Genomic DNA, 25,732 nt, shown 5'->3' with positions numbered 1-25,732 from the left:
AAATTGCCTTACAGTCGTCCTAATTAACAGACGTTTCAATGGATGTGGCTGAGAAGTTTATGCACTGGCATCTCTGCTACACGAATAAAGTGTGCCGCGTACCGGAGTTCAATCCAAACCATGCGGGTAAATTTGACATATGGGTTTTAGTTATTTTTAAGCGGGGGGGGGGGGGGGGGTCATCAATTTTTTCGTTTGACAAAGGGGGGGTCATCTTTTTTTCACGAAAAATGCAGGGGGGGTCTATATTTTTTGAAACACCGGCGACAAGATTTTGCCGCCCCCCCCCCCAGCCGTAAAAACTGAACGCTCCATTATATCCAAACAGCCAATCAGATAAACTGTAGACACAGTCTCAGAATCCGTAAGTTGCTGTGTGTGGAAGGACTGTGCTGTGCATATAAATCAACCGATGCAAATATGTAGCCTTGAGGGACGCTGTCATGAGTCGACAAATTTCACCTCACTAGGGGAGTCATGTTGTGACCCTGGTGACCTTTGACCAGGATAGGATACAGCTGAAAATATAGATTGCGTACCTACTACACTGTACACTCACCACCGCTCGATGCTATATCCATGAACATAAGCGACAGTCCGTTTGCAAAATGCCAGTCAATCCAGATTTGCAGAAAGAAAGAGATGGCGCAAGTTTTCCTGTAGAAGAACTGACGTATGTGAAAGATGGAGGAAAAGACAAAACCAGCAGACGACGTTACATTCGTAAGTTACAAGTTGTGTTTCTTTGTGGACCGGGGAGGCTGCAGCGCGGCGCTCCGCGTTGACTGCTCGGTGTATGCAACCTTTGTTTTCCGAATTCAAAGTACGAGCATATCTGTCGGAAATACGTGCAGCCTTTGGCATAGTTTGTAAACAAAGTCCAACATGAGCTTTTGAAGTGCATCTCGATCTCGTTTGTTTTATGCAGACATGTTTTATCTACTGCAATTCCCCGCAAAGCCATGATCACGTCCACAAGCGTACCAGTTCCTTTCATGTTAAAATCCGAAACTGTCTACTTTGTGACCTATTTATCGTCTAACCCTGTGATTCTAATGAAAGTTTATTACACAACAGTTCAAAAGGTTGCCATTTCTTCGTAATACCTGTTTTTCATCTTAAGTCAAAACGTTTTGTCAATCAAACTAAAACAACATTTGAGATGCAACTAATTTGCCAGAGAGTGACAGTCTTGCAAACAGCAAGGGTTTCATACAGCCATAGGAATTTTCTTCACACCAGTGCAAAAAGGAAGTCATCCAATTTATGTTGTCGGAGTTTAGAAATAAAATATATGTTGGAATACAGCTATCTGAAAGGCTTTGGTACATTCCATGATATCATTTTTGTTTTGAAAAAATGTTCTACAAATTATGATCATAAATGAATTTTGAATACGCAGTTTCATCACAGCACGCTTTAGTTTGGATTTTGATGTTGAGATCTGGCATTACACTAGCTCTGTGTGGCAGGGCTGTGTCACCGGCGGTAACACACAGCCCTGCCGCGCAGAGCTAGCATTACACGTACACCAGAGCTAGCATAACACGTACTCCGGTACGTATGTACGGAACTTTGAACTCTCTGGGGAACTTTGTACTCGTGGTTTTGTCTTGTTATTGCTTTGCATGCACCTTACTCATAACTGATTGATTTGAAAGAAGGTCAGTCTTGAAGATATTCCATGTTAACAGCAGGCTGTTATTTTGATATACAAATTGCTATTTTCCTTTTTAGACAAGGAAAGGGAACTTTTGAGCTTATATCATAGGCAATACATACCATGATCATGCCCGTATTCTGGACTGTCAATTGTGTGCAAATTGTCTATTCATCAACTGTGGCTGTGAAGTACTGACTGACAGCTGATAATCAAAGTTGACTACACCCTTAGGGCCCGTGCAGCACAACATATCAACATATTTCTGTCATCAGAATTATACAATGCAGTGGTACCGTAGTTGTATAATTTATATCAGCTGTCGAACAAGTATCATAGTACAGTAGCCCTATCATATTTGTTTCTCAAAGTTATGATAGAGGGCAGCATTACAGACGCATAGTGTACACAGCACTGTAAAGCAACTTTTAAGGTGGTTGGAAAGGCTATTTTTGCACCAATTCTTTTCTCAGAGTTAATGTCAAGTTTCAAGTGTTAGAATCAAGATATTTAGTTCAAATTTTCAGGATAACTCCCTTTGTTGATACTTTCTCCAAAAAATATGAAAATTGTATATTTGCAGCCATGATTTTGAAATATGACACCAGTAAATATTAAAATTTAATTTTTCATATTTTTTTTACATATTTGAATTTAATAATAATTGGATAGTATTAATATTACCAAATTAGTTATAAATATGTTGACACCATTTATTGTAAGATTTGTACGGCAGGATTTGTAAATAAAATTTGTTTTTATGATTTTACATGGGTTTACATATCAAAAAATTATTAAAAATTCTTTCAAATTTCAAAATGTGATTTTTCAAAAAGTACTTCAAATACAGAAAAATTGTGCCATACAAATCTTATCTGTAACCTTGTTAATAGGTTGTAAAAATTCCATGTCCATATCTCATTTCAAAGGTTGGATTAAATTGGTATACAATTATGTAGGAAAACTGTTATTCTGTCAAAAATGTTGAAAACAAGCCATATTTGCACCCCTCTTTTGAAGTCACAGAGCAGTTTTTTTGGTTAATCTCACTTTTGACACCTCTTTGACACTCAAAGAATCTAAAAATGCATTTACAATAGCAGTCACTCACTCTGAATGCCAGCACCGCCTTGTCAAACTTTCCTGAAAAACAGCAAATAATGACTTTCCCTTTTCAAACATTTTATTAAAAGCTAGGGGACCTCTACCATAGTTAACCCCTTGACTACCAAGGCCAATGTATTCCTATATACCAGGCCCCTTATGTAAATATTGATAAAATCTTGGGTGTGGTCATTGCATGAACACTGCTTAGAGTAAAAATTAAGTAAGTACCAATAAACCATATATTTCTGAATCAGCATGAAATTTCCCACTTTTTCATACATAAGTTTTGTATTTCCAGGTCACGTGACTGATCACATGACATACCATGTGACCAGAGTTGGCAAAGAATATGAATATTTGAAGCATCAGGACGTGTTTTGAATCCATAAAATGACGCAAATTTGAATACAGTTGCAATTTTCATGGCATTGTCTTTACATATATGTAATAATAACTACCCTTTACTTTATTTATAGATGTACCTATTAAAGATTTTTTTCACAAAAGGCAGAGTAAATGAACCACAAACATCAGCATCTGACATGATTCTGTATTTGAAAATCAACACATTTTATATTTGTAAACGCCTGCTTTATGTCTTCCTTGCAGAAACATGCATCTAAAATGGTTATGATTTATCAAAAAATAATTCACAATATTTAAAAATACATTTTAGGGAACAACATATCACATGACCAAACACATGACCAGTCATGTGACCGTCATATTGATAATATGGCTGCTATAAAATTCCCTGGCTTATAGTAAAAAATTGTATTTCCTCTATTTATATTCACGAATATTGCTGTTAATAGAACATATTTACATATAAATAGTTTGTTTTCAATAAATAAACATTTCATTTCATTAAAAAAAAACAAACCATAAACATCTTCGCGATCGTCCGTATTTCTGAAAACTGTAAACAATCAGCGCGACGCTTCTGTGATCAGCCTGACCTTTCAGGGTCGAGGTCATGGGTCACGACATTTGCTTCCTGATTTTGGCCATACTCGGACGTACGGGGGCGCAATCACATTCAGGCCAGATCGGAATACATCAATCTTAGTCGCGCTGCATGCCGACGCCGAAATTACGGGATTTTTAGGGACAAAAACGAAGCAAACATGCCTATTTAACTCTGCCGGATATATCCGGCACTCAAGGTATATGGTAATTCAATATGGCGCCGGATATATCCGGCGCCATAGGTAGTCAAGGGGTTAAACACTAAGGACTCCCCAACTTCTTCTTATTTGGTCAGTTTTTCAGAAGTTTCAACAGGCTATAACTCTGCAATGCCTTTGTGCCCAAATGTCTAGTTTTTTTATTCCACAGAGAATGTTGACTACTTTTATATTTTAATTGTTTTATTGAAGTTTATAACTTACGCTCTAGCCTTTCCAACCACCTTAACTTGCAAAAGATAGTAGTATACTGTATGGAAATTTGAGTACTTCATCGAATCACAGACAAAGAATTGCTTATCTTTGTCTGTGATCAAATGCACCAAAAGTCAGAGGAAATAGCTTCCAATAGATAGCATTTATAGTGTGGTGCAGATTGTAGGCTATGATACTGAACTGGGGTCAAGTGGTGGTCAAACCAACCTCTGTATCTGTGGCAGGCATTGCATCAAGTTGACTCTAGCTCAGAAGAGCAGCTCACTGTCCTGCAGCCACTAGCTGGAATTCGGTCACTTCACTGTTAGGTAAAACAGCTGTTTTCTAAGGATACAAAGAAAAGGTGATATAATCAGGTGTCGCCAACTGGTAAACTTCATCAATTTTGCAAAATCATCACAAAACATGTTTTGAAGGCTTATATACCGATTTTACTTATTTTTGACCTTGACCTTGAATTTGGAGGGGAAAGTGGAGCTGTTCGTAACATGCCCTCCCATTAGCCTACACAGAAAATATTCCCTCCAACTGAATTTTGATGCCCACTGCCCTCCAGTTTATATGGCCTGCCTGCTCCCATATTCCAATAACAATTCAAGCTCCCCACTGCCCTCTCCCCAGTACTTAAATTCCCAATTGTTCACCAGATGCCCACTAGGCATCACAGATCAACGCAAAACTGTGCAAGCAGCTAGCAGTATACATTGGAACATAGCTCGACCCTCTAAGTTAGGCGCTTAATCTCCTCTCAATTACTATCAGCAACAGCTTTCCCCTATCTCTATGTATTTTCCGGAACCCACTGTCAAAAATTTTCTCCCTACCCACTGTAAAAATGAAATTTCTTCCCCACCGACAGTGAATGTTGAATTTTTCTCCCTGCCTGGGGATTAGTTTTAAAATTGCCTGCCCGCTGAAAAACTGTGCGCGAACATCTTTTTGCACGAACAGCTTAGTTGGTGTCACCTGTATAACATTGGATTGTTATAGCAATGTGCATCATTCCTAGACTGTTGGGTATACTGTTCACCCCATATCCCTGTAAACAAGTTCACAATCACCATTGATAACAATGGATTTGGTTCAAACCATGATGATAAAAGGGCTAAGTGTATTTGTGTTGTTGCTGATGTTTTCCCTACAGAATCTCTTGCTTTGAATGACCCAGATTTTCAAATTGGAGAGAGAGCCTTTCTTTCCAGAGATGAAGAATATGCCCTCGGTGTGAAGACTGGCATCCTTGTTGAAAAGAAAGCTGCACAGCATAATTTCAGGAATGAAGATGAAAGGACTAGATTCAGGCAGTGAGTTTCAGTGTGTACAAGATAGTGTTTTAGTCTGCAAGCAGCTCCAGACACCTCACTGATATTTCTCACATATTGTGGCATGTGGTTTTTCTCATTCTGAAAACAATGGTGAAATGCAAAGCACATGTATTTTAAAGTTGGTAATTCATGTTATCAGTTCATGTATCACATACATGGAATAGGTCTAGTAAGTACTGTAGATCAGAAATTAGCATATGAACTTGGTGACAATACTCCACATAGAGGTGTGAACTATACAGCATGCTTAACTTTTACTATATCTTCAGTTCAACCTTCTTTAGTAAGTTGAACAACATAAATGTTACATGTAGTTGTGTGACGAAATCACACAGAAGGTAAACACTGTCTGTAAACAGCCCTTAACTGCACTTACAATATTAAGATGTGACTACAAAGTGAACTTTCTATATTTTCCAGCTTTTCCAAGCTGTAAGTACAGAATGAATAGTTATCACCGTTGTAATTGTTTGTTAAATGAAACTTATTGAAGAGAGCTATGATTTCAGATCATTGAATAATCTCATCACATTTTGTCTCTCCCGTAGTACCGTGACTCGTAACAGACATGGTAACAATGTAGCATTGCACACATTGATGTTCATACCCACAATAAAAGGTCAGGGGACAAAGGAACAGCAAAAGAAATGGTTACCATTGGCCGAGAGCATGCAAGTTATTGGTACTTATGCACAAACTGAGCTTGGACATGGTGAGATTGTATTCCCATATTAAATTTCACTTGAAGTAAGGTGAAGTGTATTGGCAAGCATATCAGGTTTGCAACTGATGTGGTTTTTCTAGAAATCTGTCAAGAAATCCACAGAGCTCATCAAATGTTGTGTTGTGGAGAAAATTATTTTTCAAAACTTGCAAAATTTTACCCAGTAATGGATATTACTTGGTAATACATGCTCGTTTTTGTAATTCTCCAAAGCTCTATTGCCCCTGCAAAGTACCAACTTTTCTCCTGAATAACACAATTTCACACGCACTCATAGGTGAAAGTGATATTTTAATGATACACGGAGAGGAAGTGATTGTGAAATAAAGTCATTGAAGTCAATAAAAGCACAAATATGATTTATAATAGGGGTACATATGAGATACTGACAACCAGATGAAAATATGGCATTTGTACCTGATATGCGACACTGTCAAAAAACTCAATGCAGCAAAAATGTGGCTTGTTAATATTTGAAATGCCAACTGCATAATTAATTTAATCGGATTCAAATTTCAAAGTCCATAGCTGTTATAAAAGACAATGCTGTAATGGGTTACTTTCATATTCGGTGCAATTTGAATTTGTCAAATTCATGTCAACATATGGTATGTAAAGTCTGAGCTATTTTGCAGGCATTATTCAAAATTTTTTTTTTCAAAAGTTGACTTCTGATTGGATACTCAGAGTTACCATGGATAACTTTGCGTAATCCACACCAAACTTTATGTCTTCCTCTATAAATGTGTTCTTATTCAACATGACATTCATATAATCATAGACAGTAGAAGTACCGGTATAGAAGACCTGAAAATAACCGTGCTATATTCGCAATCTAACATGGTTTGTGAAACACAAACTCTAAGCAGCTAAAGAACATTTCCTTTTTCAACGTTTCACACCAAAATTTAATTATACTGTTATGATATACATGTAATAGCATTGAAGCATACCCAGCAACAGTATACCATTCAATTTTGACCAGTTCACTCCATATATACACTCACTAGTGCTCCTGCATATACCGGTATGTTGTGAACTGGTCAAAATCTCATTGTATACCATTGCTGGGTGTTGTTTATTACTTAATAAATATCTGTTGCCTATATGTTCAATCTATCACATGTAGGTACCTTCATCAGAGGACTTGAAACCACAGCAACTTATTTGCCGCAGACACAGGAATTCGTTCTCAATAGCCCTACTTTGACGTCTATGAAATGGTGGCCTGGAAACTGTGAGTTTATGCCACTTACAAGTATCTTCATTTGTAGTATGAGATTGAGCCTGAGTATCAGGTAGAATGTGCCTCTGGGACAGATATTTTGAACTTTCCAACTTTTACAAATATTTTTGTTCTTGTTGGGGGGTTCATTTTGAAGCTCATTGAAAAACTAAAGTTTTCACAGGGTTTCGTTAAAATTGAAAGTTTTATTTTTCCCCATAGAGTTAACAAAGGGATGACGGCCATTTTGAACTTCAAATATTAGTAAATACCGAGCAGTTTATTTCTCTAGTACCAAATATTGCAAGGAGCACCCTGATTTTTATTAGCTCATATTTGGTTTTATATATTTTCTGATTTCGAAAGGGAATGGTTTATAGACTTCTTTAAGGTGAATATGAGTAGAAGTGTAAGTCATTCAATTTTGAGGCACAAACTACCATATGGGTTCTTTTTCAATATACATTTCAACCCTATTGTCCCACTCATGCTATATGTCACAAAGTATACTAAAATTGAGTGTATTCCCAACTGCGGCGGTTATTGCTATCGTATTATATCAACTTGTGTGTCTCTGTCATCTTATTGGGGCAGTCTCATGACTTTGAACCCCAAATGTAGAAAATAGACGTCTGAGAGATTGAACGCCTGAAATTCAGCACCCTAGAACGAGCATTTTATAACTCGGGATTACGTCGGCAACACAGTCATGCACACAGTATCCAACAACAGCACAAAGATTATGTTCATCCATTATCGTTGCATTTTATTCATATTACAACACAAACATGAACTTGCTAAACAACAGGCTGCAGACACAGAAAAGGGGTTAAGAGTTTGAATCAAAAAAGTAATGATTTTTTTTCATAATTTATAAAAATAATAGTCCTAGCTTTTAACGCCAAACTGAAAATAGATGTCTCACTCTACCGTACATGTCAACTGTCACAACATTCAGAGGTGGCGCAATGAGGTTGCACATGTTGTTTTTGATTGATAACTTGGACTTTAAGGTAGTACTCACCTCGAAAGTAAAAGACTTAAACTTTTGCTCAAACTTTCCGTAAGGAATCTTTCAACCATTCTCTTTCAAAATCAAGAATAAAAATCGGGGGTCACCGTGCAAATTTTGGCACTAGAGAAACAAATAACTCAAGATTTACCGATATTTGAAATTCAAAATGGCCACCATCCCTGTGTTAACTCTATGGAGAAAAATAAAACTTTCGAATTTCGAAAAACTAAGCCAGTGAAAAGTTTTTTTACTCCAAGAGCTTTAAAACGAACCCCTACAAGTGGTATATCAGAAAAGAATTGAAAAAGTTTGGGAGTCCGAATATCTGTCCCCGAGGTGCGTTCTACTTTAACTGAACCAGAAAACATGCAGTTTGATGAACAGTTGTGCAGTGTGTGTTGCCAGATTCAGTGAGAGCTGGATGCTGCACTGCTTGTTGCATCTGATGATGTCAACTTTAGTCGCAGTCACACGGGTCATCGCATTGTTATTTTGAACTTCTTGGTCTACGTCTCGTGAACATTCTTGTCTGTTCTCGCCCCATCTTCAGGAAAAAATATCGTACATACCTTTACTCTTAAGAGTACCGTATAAAACAAACATGACTTTATTTTTTCGGACTGTGAAGTACATTATGTGTAGCATCTCACCTCCCACTGAATCAAGCAAAGTGCACAATGTTGATAAAAGCAATGATTTGTGTACATCATACCCAAATGTTCTTCTTCAGAGATTTCTTTCATCATCCCAGCTTGTGACCCTAACTTATTTTCACCAAGAGATGAGTTACAAAACCAAACTTTATCTGTGTATTGTATCGAAATTTGGACTTCAGTCTTTGAAACAAAACACACTGTTTTGGGGTTAAATTTAGATACACACAGGTGAAATGCACCCATACACGTCTGGGCAATTTTCGAATATGCTGGTGTAGGAGCCCATTTTAGCACTGCTAAAACAGTATTTTAGCATGTTAATCCACTGTACATGTCTACGACAAAACTGAGAATAATTTTTTACCCCAATATAAAACTTGCAATATTTGTGCATATATGGGATCCTGAATAATTGACATAATTGTACTTGATTAGAAGAGGGTAGCTACATGTGCATAGGTGCATAAGAAATTTGATTTTGGAATTTAGCAGAAATGTTGATCCACTATACATTTTAGTCTATGAGGAAACTATGAATGATTTTTTTACAATACAAAACTAGCTAAATCTGTGTATTTATAGATGTTTGCTTTTGATATTCATGTACTCGGTTAGACTAAGGTGGTTACAAGCGTATGTATGTGCATGAACTTTGATTTTGGAATTTCACTGGAAAGGTTGATTCACAATACAGTGTAGTCTATGAGGAAACTACAAATAACACATAGGTTACCATCTCCCAAATTGTTATTCAAAGGTTGTTTGACCTGAAGTGTCCAGTCATTGATGACACTTTGCACTATTCTATTTTGTATTCTGTCAAGATCCTCATAAATAAAATGTACACATGAAGACATGAATGTTTGACACTGACCTAGACCCAATGTATTGCAATTGGGAGAATGTTATCAAATAAGTTATCTCCCAAATTGTTATTGAAAGGTTAAGTTGAAAGTCTTAGTCATAATAGAGGACAATTTTTCACTACAGAGGCGTTGGGTAAGTAGAAATCATGACAACCTAAATCTTTTGCCTCGAGGTGGGTGCTTGGATCATCAAAAGTTGTTTAATACAACCTAAAAGTTGCACCCCCAGGACACGCCAAAAATGGAAATGGCAGGAAATGAAAGTGCCAGAAGGTATTTGAAAAAGAATCTGATATTCAATAAATTTTCAAGTCAACCCCTTGCAATGTCAGTTTTTTCAGATCCCCCCGGCATGTTGTAAGTTTTCAAGTCCCCCCTGAAATCCCCCCTGAGGTATTTGTGAATTGCAGCATAAATGAGAGAACTACAGGTATGACATTATTGCAAACAGCTCAATTATCTAAAAACATAAAGATATGGACTTCTTCATTGACTTCTGGGAAGGGAAAAACTTGATGCATGTTCACATTTTCTCATTCCAGTGGGCAAAACGGTGAACCATGCCGTTGTAATGGCACAATTATACATCAGAGGTAAAAAGCATGGAATCCATTCTTTTATCATACAGCTGAGAGACATGGAAACTCACCTGCCTATGAAAGGTACTTTGCTATCTTTGCTTATCTTTGGGAAGCGTAAAGCTTCCTGTCATCCATCAGACTTGGCTATTCTGACCTTGACCAGACAGTCAAAACCCGGGATGCCTTGTAATGGGACAAGTGATACATTGATTTTCAATTCAGTTGCCAACATTCTAGAAACTGCATAGTGTTGTACCAGTATGTTCCATAATGTTTACTGCCAATTCATGCAAAAATAATTCACGTATGGTACAAGGTGCATTCACCCTCCTTCCTCCTCTCTCTCTCTCTCTCTCTCTCTCTCTCTCTCTCTCTCTCTCCACTTCTCTTTTACTCATCAAGCCTAAGTTCTAACACATCAAATACTTGGTGATCTTCTAAAAGTTACGAACAAAAATTAAGAAAAAATGTCATCACCAACACAGCAAACAAAAGTAAATGAAATCAGCTAAAATAGACAATGTTCTTCATTTTGTCTACTAAAGGAATAACTATTGGAGACATTGGACCAAAGTTTGGCTTCAACAGCAATGACAATGGCTTCCTTAAATTGGACCATGTTTACATCCCACGGGAAAACATGTTAATGAAATATGCCAAGGTATTTCTCTTTTGAATCTGTTAATGTACAAAATACGAACAAGTCCCAAAAAGGCAGGTACTCCCATTAGAAGGATATACACATATTCACCCCAGTTTTTAAACCTCACCTTCTTTCCACCTTATACTGATTATTCACAAAATGTAAACGGCTCTTTTGATTTATCATTTAGTTTGATTTTGAAATCACATGCTGAAATGCAAACTTTTGCCTTATACCATTTTGAAGAAAATTGTACATTTTGTGATTACTCATATGAAGTCTTTACCAAATACAGAGTTGAATGCAATTTTTCATGTTTTGTTTTTTTCGTGAAGGTATCACCAGATGGTACATACACAAAGCCACCAACAGACAAGCTGGCTTACGGCAGTATGATGTATGTCAGAGTGAGCTACCTTAGTTCTACAGCGGAAGCTCTGGCCATGGCATGCACTATAGCAATCAGATATAGTGCTGTGAGGAGACAAAGTGAAATGGAGCCTGGGTATGTTTTGTCAACCCCAAACTTGCTCAGACTGGTGAAAAACAGCACCGGCCTTTAAAAGACTACAGCTTCATGCTTTACACCAGTATGGAGACATAAAATTCAACATGTGTATTTATATACCAACTTGAAAAGTGAATTTGTTTATGTTATTGTCACCTTCAGAAGTCTGTACTATACCAAAAAATACTTGTCAAAGCTAGATTGCATACACATGCTTTCTACGTCTGTACAGATGCATAATTAGTTCCAGAGACCAGCTCTGGAACTGTTAGTTTTTGCTCACTTTCCTTCTTTCTTTCTTTCTTTCTTTCTTTCTTTCTTTCTTGCTCTCGTATTACTACCATAGAACATGCCATATACAAATTTTACCTTCATTGCCCAGAATGCATTGCGACACGCTTATGATGTCATCGCTCAGCTCGGACAGGTTTTACGGGCTTTTCTTGTTTGTTTATTTATTTATTTTTTATTTTGCATTGCACAAATATCAAATTGCGTTCAGCTATTAATAATTCTAGCTTTCTTTCGCTTTGTTTTTTGTTGCTTTTTGATTTTTATTTTTCTCTAAATACTCGCCGTACGTGGCTATACTGTTACGTTATACGCCTTCCTATGGTTTAGCTGGTTTTCGCCTGAGTGCTCATGGGTTGAATGAGATTAACAATGGCGGCGGATACGAACGCTTCCCTCGCATAGAGAGAGAAAAGTAGGCTTTGCGTAAGTTTACAAGCGCGGCTGGGCACATCGTGTACCTAGGCGAGGTGGGTGTGCTCGAAAACGAAGATCAATGCAAAATTTGGATTCAAAATTGACTGTTTCGGCAGAGCCCGCCGTATTTCTGAGGAGCCACCAGCAGTTTTTTCTATATCAATCTGCAGGGCTGTGGATGGAGGCCGTTTAACGCCGGTAACACACAGCCCTGCCATGCAGAGCTAGGCATTCATAGTGAACTGTCTGTCACCGCACCGGCATGCGTTGGCTGCACGTAAAAGCAACTCAACTTTCCAAGATCAAACGGTCAGTATCTTGTGAAAACAGCGACATAGCAATGAAAATTGTTTTAGTCAGTGGTAAAAACTCTTAACAGATGAAGCGTTAATTGCTTTTAATCAAATGAAAGTGCATGTGGCCTCCGTTTTCAAGTTCAACGGCCTAGGTCTGATGTCTCCTCTCGTCTGATATACATTTCCGTGCGTTGTCGCCCCCGTATGTATCTGTTGCGTTTTTACCGTATATGTAGGCATTTGTAATCTGTGTACTGTAATTCCCTGGACTGCCTTGCTTTTAGTTGTATTCTGTTGTTGTATCAGCCCTCACTATAGGTACGTGCTTGCATATTAAAATCCCAAGCACTCTTTCATTCTGCACCAATCTTCGTCACACCATGGAGGTCAGCCCTCACTATAGGTATACGTGCTTGCATATTAAAATCCCAAGCACTGTTTCATTCTACACCAATCTTCGTCACACCATGGAGGTAGCTACCTCCATGGTCACACACTCTCTTTTCTTCCGCTGCTCTGGTCTCTGGAACTTTGCTTTTGCTTGCAAATGCTTTCTAGTTCTTGTTGTGCTTACATGTATTTCTAATAAAAGGCAAATTCCAATTCCTTAGAACGCAGGTTACCAAACATGTCTTACAAATCAGTCCCTCCATAAACTGTGTTCAAATCAAGTGCACGATACAGTGGCTGCACAATTGTAATACTAGTTAAGTTTTTTATATTTGTTTGGAAAATTTGTTGAATATGTCAGTTTATAAGTCCATTTTCTGAAATTGAACTCCAGTGTCCCAATCTGCATAGACAGTAGAGAAACGTTTCTCAACTGTTTATGATATCTGCAACAAGTAATAATATGATAAGACTTTGATTGATGGGACAAATGCACAAAAAATCAAAGTACATGTACCTGTACACACCAAGGTCAAATACATGACATTGACTTTGTAACCAGATGTCCAGGATGGTATTGAATTTAAAAAGATCACTTTGGCTCTCAGATATAGATCTCCCCTACATGTACCTATCATTCACATTCCTCATGCATACATTTATACCCATGTCATCTATAAAGTACTGCTGGCTCCTTCTCAGATTCCTTGTGAAACCTTGATGCCTTGCAGTTAGGGATTAGGTATGGTTGTTATTACAGAGGTAAAGAACCACAGATATTGGACTACCAGTCCCAGCAACTCAAGTTATTTCCTCAATTAGCCATGGCGTACGCTCTGTATTTCACGTCCATGAGAACAAGGAAAATTTATGACAATCTGCTGGTTGAACTTGCTAATGGCAATTACAGTAATCTACAAGATGTGAGTAAAATGTCTTTCATTTACATTTAACACAATTGGACTAATTTGGGAGGATTGGATCTTTCAATTGATCATATTTATCAAACGTGTTAAGTGCCCTGTAGCTGAAAGTTGCAACATTACAAATTACTCATAAAAACAAATGGATTGCAAGAAAGAAATTAAAATTAGACGAGCTTAAATTTGCTGATTAAAACGACATTACTACAATATCCTATTCTCCAAAAATAGTTTCAATCAAGTTATTTCATTGTGCACTACTACAAGTTTCAACTCTTGTGAGATATTACGCTACACAAGGGAATGCTATTTAAAGATCTATATGTATAACAAATAAAAATTTGGCAAGCTCCCAAACTAAAATTTATAGATGAATGAAGTTTCAACTAGTTCTGAAGGTTTAAAGATAAATTTCTGAGGATGAATTTTTTTTACGCACATTGCATCACATTATAGAAAACCTTTTATTACTTGTTTGTCGAACTTTACGATACCATTAAAATATAAATAATCTGTCATAAAATTCTCTTCAAAATCATAAAACTCAGTGTGACCAAAACATTTTTATGACATGGCAAAAATATGGGACATTCAACAACCAATGTACCTTTTGGCATATGAGTCCCAACATGTACGTTTGTTGAAAAGCATGGATGTACACATAGATTTACTGACATACAATACATATAGTACTCTCATTTATTTGGCACTTGTAGTGTATTTATTGATTGTACTGAAAATGTGTACAATGTGGTAAAGAAATGCAACAGCCACAATTCTGTACCATGATGTACTGCCTCAGCACATGTATTTCTACACCATCAACAAACGTACAGTGCTATATGAATAATGTTAAATACTTAATAAATGACTTTTAACAATATGTACTTTAGGATGCATTTACACAAGCATGCCAAGTGTTTTGTCTGTAAATACTCATATAGTGGCATAGAATTATGGCTTCAGGTGTTAAGCTATCTTACAATAAACTGCCACAGCCAACACAGTCAGAAAGTTGAGTTCGAGCAGTCACATGAATAGTAATTGGCATTTTTCAAAAGACACATAAAACATAAATTTTAAGTAAATTCTTGCATAATGAAGTCTTTGGTGTACTGGTAAATTTGATCAATTGTGATTATGCGATCATAGCTAAACCTAGCCGTCACCCATCGCTTAGCATCAAGTACACGGTCATTTTATTGCAAAATCCTCATAAAATTAAAGGCTGATGATCACATTGCACTGCCAGTGCAATGAAATTTACGATGAGTTACACTATGCCGTTCTTCTTATACCTTGATTTATGTCTCATTCTGCGTTGGTATACAGTGTACGTATATTGTTGTAAAAGTTCTACAGGTAAACAAATGACGTCATTATGTATATCGATATGTGACAGGATACAGCCATCGCTTTTCCGAAAAATTAACAAAAATGGCGATAAATGTTTGACATTGCATGACTTACTGTTTTAACTACATTTTTATCATTCCATAAGGTATATGATAAAGCTTTAGAGCCCTGATACAGTTTTTGCGAACCTTGGTTGTACGGCGTATGTCCCGCTCGGGTCCTTCCACGTACAAACTCGGTCTGCAAAAACTGTATCAGGTCCGTAAAGATTAATGGAAAATCCATTTCAAGCATGATAATATTGACACATGCTTTGGCCACATATAAATACATAGAGTGAAAGAAAACATGTACACTGTACTGTAGCCACAGCCTAAGAGCCCTCTGTCTCTCTTTCTCTCTCTCTCTCTCTCTCTCTCTCTCTCTCTGTAGATGCATGCTCTTAGTTGTGGAATGAAGGCAGTGTCCACAACTACCATGAGTAAAGGGATAGAAATCTGTCGTCTTGCTTGTGGTGGCCACGGCTACTCTCATGCCAGCGGCCTTCCAGATTTGTTCACCATGGTAACTCATTTCCAGACTGCAGAGGGAGAGAATACGGTGATGCTACTGCAAACAGCCAGGTACATGTACAAATATGAAATCTTCAATACCAGTGTCTATCGGACTGCTTAACTCTACGGCAGATTACACCCTGAGCTGTACTATATTTTCATTGCTTATGGATAGTATATACAAGGGGGTTTATTTGGCATTGCAAATTTGTGAAATTCTTGTATAACAATCCACTGTACAACACAAATCAGTGTGTTTGTGTTTTCATTGTTTCGAGTGTAATCAATCAATCAGCAAGAGTTTATATAGCGCCAAAATCCAAAACAGAAGTTTGCTCTGTGACGCTCAATGGTTAAGCCACACTGTATGCTCTGGTGAACATGTGAGTTTTCAGCTTTCTTTTGAAAGTTTCTAGGTTTGTAGATTCTCTGATGTCAAGTGGTAGTGCATTCCATAGTTTAGGGCCAGCGTAAGAGAAGGCACGGCCACCATAGTTTATGTTTTGTGCAAGTTAAAAGTTTCTTGGCAGAGGAGCGCAGTGTGCGTGTGGGAATATAAGGCTGGAGTAGATCACTGATGTATGCAGGCGTTTGGTTGTGGATAGCTTTGAACGTTAACAACAAAATCTTGTAGTCAATCCTGAGACGAACTGGTAACCAATGGAGACGGGCCAGAACTGGAGTGATTGGTGTGAATTTCCTGGTGCGTGTGATTATCCTGGCTGCAGTATTTTGTGCTCGTTGTAGTAAAGAAATAGTGTTATCCGGAAGGCCGTACAGAAGGGAGTTGCAGTAGTCGAGTTTGGCTGATAAAGTTGCATGTATGATAATTTGACATGTCTCGTTACTAAGATAGCGTCGTATAGAACCAATCCGGCGGAGGTGACTGTAGATTGACTTGCAAGTTTGCCTGATGTGCTGACTGAACATGTGTTTATTGTCGAAGATCATACCAATGTTGCGCGCAGATGAGACAGGTGTGATGGAAGTAGAGCCAATGTTGACAGCGTTAACAGGATCACGTGAGCAGTTGAACTTTGAACGAATCAGCAGGACCTCGGTTTTACTATCATTAAGCTGGAGTTTATTGTGGGTCATCCATTCCTTTATGTCATGAATGCAGGTCTCAATTGAAGATAGGGCTGTGGGAGAGTCGCGATGAGAAAATGAAAGATAGAGCTGGTTGTCGTCTGCGTACTGGTGGAAGTGTAGATTATGCTTATGTACCAAATTTCCTAGTGGACCGATGTAATGTAGATAGTGAACAAGAGAGGGCCGAGAACCGAGCCCTGTGGTACGCCGAAATTGACTTCTGAGGGTTCACTGATGGCATCATTGAGTTTGACGGACTGGACACGTTGCTTCAGATATGAATTAAACCACTTTAGTGTAACATCAGAGATACCAAGATGAGCGAGTCTATCGAGTGTATATACGGTGTTTGATATAGCCACAGCAATGCATTGTGGGATAACAAGGGAAAGGTCTACTGATAAAGAGTTTTTGGAATAACTTCAGCAAGGTAGTGCATTCAATATAAAGCCATATCATTCATTGACACATCCATCTTTTACATGCAGTGTGCTTAAAAACTGAAATGAACCTTATTGCAAATCTAGATGTTTGTCAATGAGAACTTTGAATATGTCAGGAAAAATCAGAACCATGATTTTATCTTTGACAGTTTACCAATGACCCCTGATTATAAAACTGGCAGATGTATTAAAAATTCCTAGTAAAAAACCTAGGCTTGTGGCTACATTGTGGATGGCCATGATTTTCTCTAAATTGAATTATAATTTCATGGAAGTGACTGTGACATCATTTTAGCTGCAGTGCTGCAAAAGTGCACAATCATTGCTAGTCTTCCTTGCAATGTGCTAATTTCACTTTTGTCATTCAAATGTCGTGATACTTCATATACTTGTTTATGAAACTTAAAGTAATCTTGACATTTACACTTCAATTCAACCGTGTCATGTTTGTTTGTTTCTTTCCTTTGACTTGCATGTACTCATAATAACAGAAATTCATGTAACCACAGTCACTGTGGCAAGTCAGATGTCATTTTCCACAGCTTTTGAATTCAGGATTTATTAAATATGCAACAATCTTTACGATTCAGATACTTGATGAAATGTGCTGGCAATGCTGTGTCTGGTGAAAGACTCTCTGGACAAGTTGAGTATCTCTCTGAAAGTCCGCAAGGGAAGGCAGCAGTAGGTAGTGGTGCAGATCTGTTGAATCTAGGAGTGTTATGCGATGCGTACAAATATCGGGCACAAAGGTAGTGACCTAATCTTTAATGTCTTTTGAAATCCAACTCATCCAAATTGTACGTTGCAGTTTTCAGACTTTTCATTCCGATCTTTATTGCATCATCACAGACAAGCGATCAAGGATAAATGTGCATTTGAGACAAATTTTGAGAGCCGTCAATATCTCAAAATTCTTTTCTGTTCAACAGCAGGTATGGAATCATTTTGCATTCTGAAGAGAAAATAAAGGTTTCAGCATCTTGACAGTGTGAATATTTAAACATAAATAATCTGGTAGAGCAAAAACTGCAATGGCCATCATGAATTTGAAATAATAGTTCATCTATTATAGTAAATACTGTTTTCATTCAAAAGTTGGCATGATGACTCTTGGTTTCCATTCTTGAAAATGAAAGAAGTTTCTTAAAAAGTAAAGTATGAACTAAGTTCAAAATTCAAGTTTGAACTACATTTAATAGGTAGTATAAAATTAAGATAGGTTAAGTTGAGTCAGTGCTCCAAATTCTCAGAAAACATCATAGACAGGAAAAAAATCTTTAAAATACGTCAAATGATGCAAAAGAGATGAATTACTTATTGGAGATAAGGATGGATATAATTACATTGTACACCATGTTTTCTGATGAATTTTAATTTTTTGTTGTTCTTATGGTGAGTCAGACTTGTAATGGAGGCTGCGAGGAAGTTTCAAGGAGAGATGTCGGCAGGTAAACCACAGCACATAGCCTGGAATAACTCTCATTTGTACCTGCTATCAGCAGCTTTGGTAAGTGAAATGACAAAATGAGGACTGTTTTGAATTCTCTGCATCTCATGCCAATGTCTTCATCTTTCTTCGTCCAGGTTCTCCAGCCTCTCTTTCCACCTGCCTGAAAGCCAGCCTCTGTATGTGTCTCTCAAAGCAATAATAATTATGTTGTCTTTCACATTGCATCAAGTATTTTCTTTCTTTTTCAGCAAAAGTAGGCTTCCTAGCCATGCAACCACGCAGCAGAAGTTGAACAGCCAATAGCTGTAATATTTGATAATTTTTTTCACTATTGTTTTTTATGCCAACTGCAGTTCTTTGTTCTACTCCCCTAGTCATGTTGAGACAAAAAGTGTTGAGCTTGTCAACAAGTCAGCCTGTAGCACTGTTATTCTTGACAAGTGAATTCTGGTCTGGACTAGAATTCAACCAAAAATGTAAACAATATTACATGTAGTGCATACATGTATGTCTATAGATACTGTGTTGACAAGCTTAACAGTGGCTTTTTCAATATGCTTCTGAGAGTAAAACGAAAACTTGCAATTGACACACAAAACAAAAACAGTATAGTGACTGCCCTTTAAAGACATACAGTCACCTGCAATCTAAATATGCCCATGCATGGTTAAAGGGGCGTTCCTTGGTATTCAAAATGTCCATGCGAGAGCCCTGTTTTTAAAAGCGGCCACCCGCTTAAAATGTGTGATTGGTTAGATTTTCTCTTTCCATGGTAACTGTGGCAATATTGGAACAGGTGACAGTATACCTTTAATGAATGAATATTTTAATCTATTGATGAGACACAAGCCTACCAGTACCTTTGCAATTGACGTACAATATTATAGTTACATTTATGTCTCAGATTCTCATCTCTTCATGTGATTTCTTACAGGCTCACTGTGAGTACTACACTACCAAGGCATTCATCGAAACTGTTATGGAAACTGACATGCCATCGTCAGTCAGGTCGGTTTTGAAGTCGTTATGTCAGCTGTATGCATTGTATGGTATACAGGAGAATGCTGGCGACTTCCTCAAGGTGTGATAACTGCTATATCATAAATGCATTTTATGTCATGTGACATTGATTTGGGCTAATTCATCTGGTATTTGGTGCTGCATGTCCAGTAGTCTCAACTTATGGTAAAGGGAGTTGTATAGACCTCAAAAATGAGGTTAAAACTTTTGCCTGAAACTTTGTCCCTAACATGACCCCGCATTGGGATGAAGTGTTTGCTATACAGAATTTTGAAATATATAGGATTTGACTTTGAAATTTTGAGCACATCGGACAAAGTAGTAGATAATGTTTTTAAAAGTTTTTAATTCAATCAATTTTTTTAGTCCAGAAGATCACATGAGAGACACTATTACTCTTGTGAACTGCGCTTAGGAGTTCAGATGTGTTTTAAAACTAGTAAGCACACAGCATTTTTCAGTGTAGAGTTCCTTATCTTGCTGCTTATGGACTCTCTAAAACAGTGTCAATCAGAGCTACATGCAGTCTTTGAAGCCAATATGTTCAAAATCAATATTGTATGCTGACTTTAAGGGTTCTGACCAGAAAACAACCTTTTTACTCAATTTTGCTAACCTTGTGCTTGATTGTAAGGTCAAATATGGATCATTAGTATCAACAAAAGATGTTTGAATATTATAATGAAACAATAAATGTCATTTTTAATGAAGACAATTTTTTTGTCTTCTCTCCTTTAACCTTTGCAACTACAATCATGGTTTGAGGCACACAATGCTTAGTCCATCATGTTTGCTTGCTTGACAGGATGGCTACTTCTCTGGAGAACACGTCACTATGGTTACAACTCATGTAGTGTCTCTCCTCGCAACTCTTCGACAAAATGCCGTGGCTCTTGTCGATGCCTTTGACTTTCCTGATAAGACGCTATGGTCAGTACTCGGCAGATACGATGGAAATGTTTATGAAAATATGTATGAATGGGCTAAAAAGTCACCACTGAACAAGGAGGAGGTAAGAAAAATCAACCAAGGCACCAATCTCCTCACTTGTGCTTCTCTGACATAAGAAGCAAGCCTTGAAACAAAATGAAAAATGTGTTTCATTATTTTACATTTTTTTTACTTACTCAAGTTGTGACTATCATGAGTTATTCAATGGGCTTTCATGAATGTTCAAAACATATTATAATGATCATTGAGTTAGAAAACTAAGGACAAGTTCAGTCACAACCTATATGTACAATATAATGCAAAAATCATATCTCTTGTAACTATAAGGTTCATGTTTGCGATGTAAATGTCACTTTTTTCCAAGGTTTTATTAGTCCTGACAAACAAAGTTCTGTCTATCTGTTCATCCATCCACACTGATATCTCAGACATGCCTGAGTCAATTCCTTTCAAACTTGGTGCTAGGATAATACTCCATAGCATATATTTGCACATCCATTGCTTTGGATGCGACATGCATCATTAGTGCTATTCAATGTGCACAATAACTGATTTTTGTTTTTTAAAAGACTATGCCAAATTTGGTGAAACTTTGTACAAATCTTGGTTACACAGCCCTCTAATAGCACACAAAGACATACGTCAATATTGTGTCAATTGATTGCTACTTTGCATATTTAATGAAATTTCATAATTCAGGTGATATGTCAAGAGATACTGACTCAAATTTGATATAACAGACCTTTAAGAGTGTGCAAAGATCTAGACATTTAGCAGGATCATATCAACTTATTGCTAATTTGCATATTTGATTAATTTTCTTAATAATGGAGATATGTTTAGAAATTCTGAAAATTTCATGAAACCCTGTACAGATGTTGATCTCTCAATGCTGTAATAATGTGTAAAGACATTAAGAAGTATCATGTCAATTAATTGCTAATTTGCATATTTGATGAATTTCTGTCATTACAGTGATATGTATAGAAATGCTGCAGCCACTTTGATGAAATGTGGTTGAGATGTTTAGTACACAATGTTGTAATAGTGAACAATGACATTTAGCAGTATCATGTCAATTAATGGCTAATTTGCATATTTTATTGAACTTTCCTAATTAGTGTACAATGTCCAGAAACACTGCATCCAATTTGATGAAACACATATTCCCTCAGTACTGTGATACAGTGCAAATACATGTACATTACGCCGTGTCAAGTTAATTAATTTCTAATTTGCATGTTAAATTAATTTTCCTAATTAGTGTGATATGTCAAGAAATACTGCATCAAATTTGATGAAATGGTACAGATTTTGATCTTCCAGTAGTGTTAAAGTGTTTAGCATCATCCTGTTGATTAATTATCATTTGATTTAATGACCTTTTGTAATTAGGGTAGCAGCCCACATTGGCTTTACATTTTCACCACCATGGTACGGAACAACTCCATTGTTTTCTGTAGTAAAGAGCGAAAGTGTTTTCATAATAAGTGATCTATATCCTGAATGATAGCACTAAATCTGATGATACTTGCTGCAGATGTTGATCATACAAAGATTTACCAGTCAAGAAAGGCCTTTAGTAGCACCAGTAGCTAATTATAGTAAATCTCTTCTGTGATGAACGTGAGGCCTTTTTGGTTCATATCTGACATCTTGTGTCAAGAGTTAATTCTCTGACATGTCTGGACCAATTTCTTGCAGATTAGTTGAATTTTGACATTTCAAGAGCCAGGGCATGATGTACCTAATTCTGTCCAAACTGATAAAAGGGCATAACCCTATGCCATTCATCTTAATGCTAGAATGCAATCCAACATGGATATCAGTCACAGACAGGTCTTTGGTACCAACATTTCTTTTTTCATGTGCATCATATCAACTTCAATTCAGTCACTTCCAGTGACAAAATCCCAATTGCAAGCGGGGACTTTGTCATTGTCAATGACTTGTTTATTTAGGGGAACTTCCAAGGATATTCTTTTTAATTCAAGAATAGAAAAAAAGAGGTCATGACAGAAATTTCAATCACAAAATAATTGAATTGTCCCAATTTTATTAAAGTTTGCAGATAAGCATGTAAATACCCAAATTTCACAAAAGAAAACATTGAAATGTCAATTTTTTCCATAATTTCTGAATTATGCCTAAAAAGTACTACACATGCCACAAAAATGCAAAGAATTTGATACGACCTTCCTCTAGCTTTGTTTCCATGGAACATTTGACTTAACATCAACAATTTTTTTCAAAAATACTTTTTTTTGTAGGTGCACCATTCTTACTACAAGTACTTGAAGCCCATGATGCAAGCCAATACTTCAAAGTTGTGAGGACAAGAACACTACAATCAAGCTGTTAGCAATGGCAGTGCAATGGCTGACTTAGAAATTTGATGTGGTGCAAGATCTTAAAGTACGGACATCATGTTAAATACATATGCAAATATGGTTACCCTACTAGCCATTAAAATGACCAATGAGGTAATATAGGCAAAAAACACTGATATGAAAAAAGACATGATACTATCGATTTGAAATATATTTACAATAATTTTATTAACATATTTACAATGATTTTTATGATATTTTGTACATATGATAACAGATGTTTTGCTAAGAACATGTAAACATACATGTAATGTATTCAGATAATGTTGTATAAATTTTCTATGAAAAAGTAAAATTTTATAACTATTCAAAGTTTAAACTCAACCAGTAATTTAGGACAGAAAACTTACGTTACATGTCCAGGATGAAAGCAGTGAGCAGTAAGATGTTAAGTCTTCTTGATTTGGGGTGCCGTTTCGCTTTTATCATGAATGTATCCACAACCCTATAAAGTAATAAAGTTTGAACATTGATAACAATTTTACTTGCGAATAATAAAAGTCAATGTTTTACAGTTAATGATGGTCCTACACCACGCCCTCTTCGGCGAGTCTTATCACCCAACGCCGATTTTTGCGTAGGTCAGCGGAGCGAAAATTATTGCTCTGGCTCGCGAGAATGCAGTTAATGATGGTCCTTAATGAACACTAAGGTTTACTTCCTATTGACCAAATGTTTTAAAAAATCTAGAATGAAGTTAACTGTTGGAAATTGCGAAGTTAGACTGTAGTACTGGTAAAATGTGACCGATTGAATAATATGAACTTTCAATAAGATGCAGATTTGATCCTGAGGTGATCAGTTGATGCAATGCTTTTTTTGGGTTTGCAGATTTGCAGACAAGTTCAGTACGACTGATTTCAGCAAGTGCATGAAAGTGCTCTGAATTTAGGCTGATCGAAATATTAGCGTTGAATTTACGCCTCCATTTTTACAGGGATTGTTCTTTGACAAAACCGTTAGTTCTTTATCATAAGCAATATATTAGCTGTTACTGGGACTCAACGGCCTCACCGACAAAAATGACACACGAGGAATAACGACAAAGACCTCAAATTTTGCAAATTTTTAATTTCACTAATCACTATTGGTAGAGGCTATGAAAAAATGTACATGCGATATGTATGGCTTCAGCACTAAACCTGAAGAGAGGCTTACACTAACAATAGACCCTCAAGGAAAACAGGACAGGCAACTTTGATAAAGATCAAAGGGACTTTGGATTAGCAGAGTACGAGCCTAGTTGGAATAATTAAGATATGTTAATGGCTCCGGAATGAAATAAAGTTGGTTCGCATCAACTGCACAACGTCTGCTTCACAGATACTGCATGTGGTGTCGGGGTAATAATATTTTTGAGCTTTTTGGATTTTTTTTCCTCCCTTGGAGATGCATCAAAGTGACAGAATAACATCTTCAAGTTGGTTTGCCTTTTTAAGTCCCCACGGATGCAGTCCGGCAGGGACTTATAGATTGGGTCCCGTGCCTCCATCTGTCCATGTGTCTATCTGCAAGCAGCCATTTCTCTGTCACCCCTGAGCCGATTTTTTTCAAACTGTATGCAAGGATAAATTACTGTGGCATACATATGCACGTCTATGTATTTCACAATACAATACAATATGGCCGCCGGGCAGCCAGTTTGTCATAGTAGGCCCTAAGCTTACTTGTGATCTTATTGTTTGTGATCCGACTGTTGTACAGGTCACACGAAACGGCCATCACGGCTAGAAATCAGTTGTGCTGATACAGTTATGTTAAAAATAACTTGTGGAATGGACCACTTGCATGATCACGCGACTGTTGATGATTTGTCAATGATAAAGCAATAATGTACACCCCTCCTGGTTCATTATGGACGAAAGCAAACTTTGCACAATATAATGTACGAGGTGGAGCCGAGTACACTATGGAGTGCAAAATTTGATTGAGTCCATTATGGGCCGGGAGGAGTTACATTATTGATAATATTTTATAGTTTTGGCAATGCAAGTGAACTTTTAGTTGTAGAAAACATCTTTGGCCACAATGCTGGATTATCGCAATCATACCCATCCATAATCCGATATCACTATGTCAAAATTCGTAATACACTAGTTATAAACATAGACACAAAACAGCACAAAACAGACAGTAAAGCACTGGTACACGCGACAAAGTCAAATTCATGAAAGAAAGATATATGGACCTCTGGCCAAAAGGCCAAGAAGTGATGTCATGTGTGTCGAAAATAGTAAGTGCATCCTGCCCCACATGTGGCACCCGTCGTATATCAATCTGGAAGTCAAATAGGTAGTAGTCACCAACTAAGGTCCAATGTCACTGATGCCATCAGCAATCAATTGTTGAGAGAGATGCTGTATTTATCTACCAGCTTGCGATACCTGCCAAAAAGGCATTTGAATGTAGAGACAAATCTTTCTCTGGTGTAACCTTGATTTAA

The 25,732-nt window shown here is 37.2% G+C and overlaps 1 protein-coding gene across 1 annotated transcript; it reads left to right on the top strand.

Moving 5' to 3' along the window:
- Nucleotides 1-473: 473 nt before the first annotated feature.
- LOC139115361 (peroxisomal acyl-coenzyme A oxidase 1-like) lies at nt 474-23,808 on the top strand. Its single transcript, XM_070677426.1, has 14 exons — nt 474-723; nt 5,315-5,474; nt 6,044-6,207; nt 7,349-7,456; nt 10,524-10,643; nt 11,108-11,223; nt 11,541-11,710; nt 13,868-14,030; nt 15,819-16,009; nt 18,066-18,227; nt 18,880-18,985; nt 19,863-20,009; nt 20,754-20,960; nt 23,170-23,808. Exons 1-14 carry the CDS (start codon nt 609-611, stop codon nt 23,230-23,232), a joined length of 1,992 nt encoding a protein of 663 aa, XP_070533527.1. The 5' UTR covers nt 474-608; the 3' UTR covers nt 23,233-23,808.
- Nucleotides 23,809-25,732: the final 1,924 nt, after the last annotated feature.

Source organism: Ptychodera flava, chromosome 17 (assembly GCF_041260155.1).
Source record: "Ptychodera flava strain L36383 chromosome 17, AS_Pfla_20210202, whole genome shotgun sequence".
Taxonomy (NCBI): domain Eukaryota; kingdom Metazoa; phylum Hemichordata; class Enteropneusta; family Ptychoderidae; genus Ptychodera; species Ptychodera flava.
This window is presented reverse-complemented; position numbering and strand designations above follow the sequence as displayed.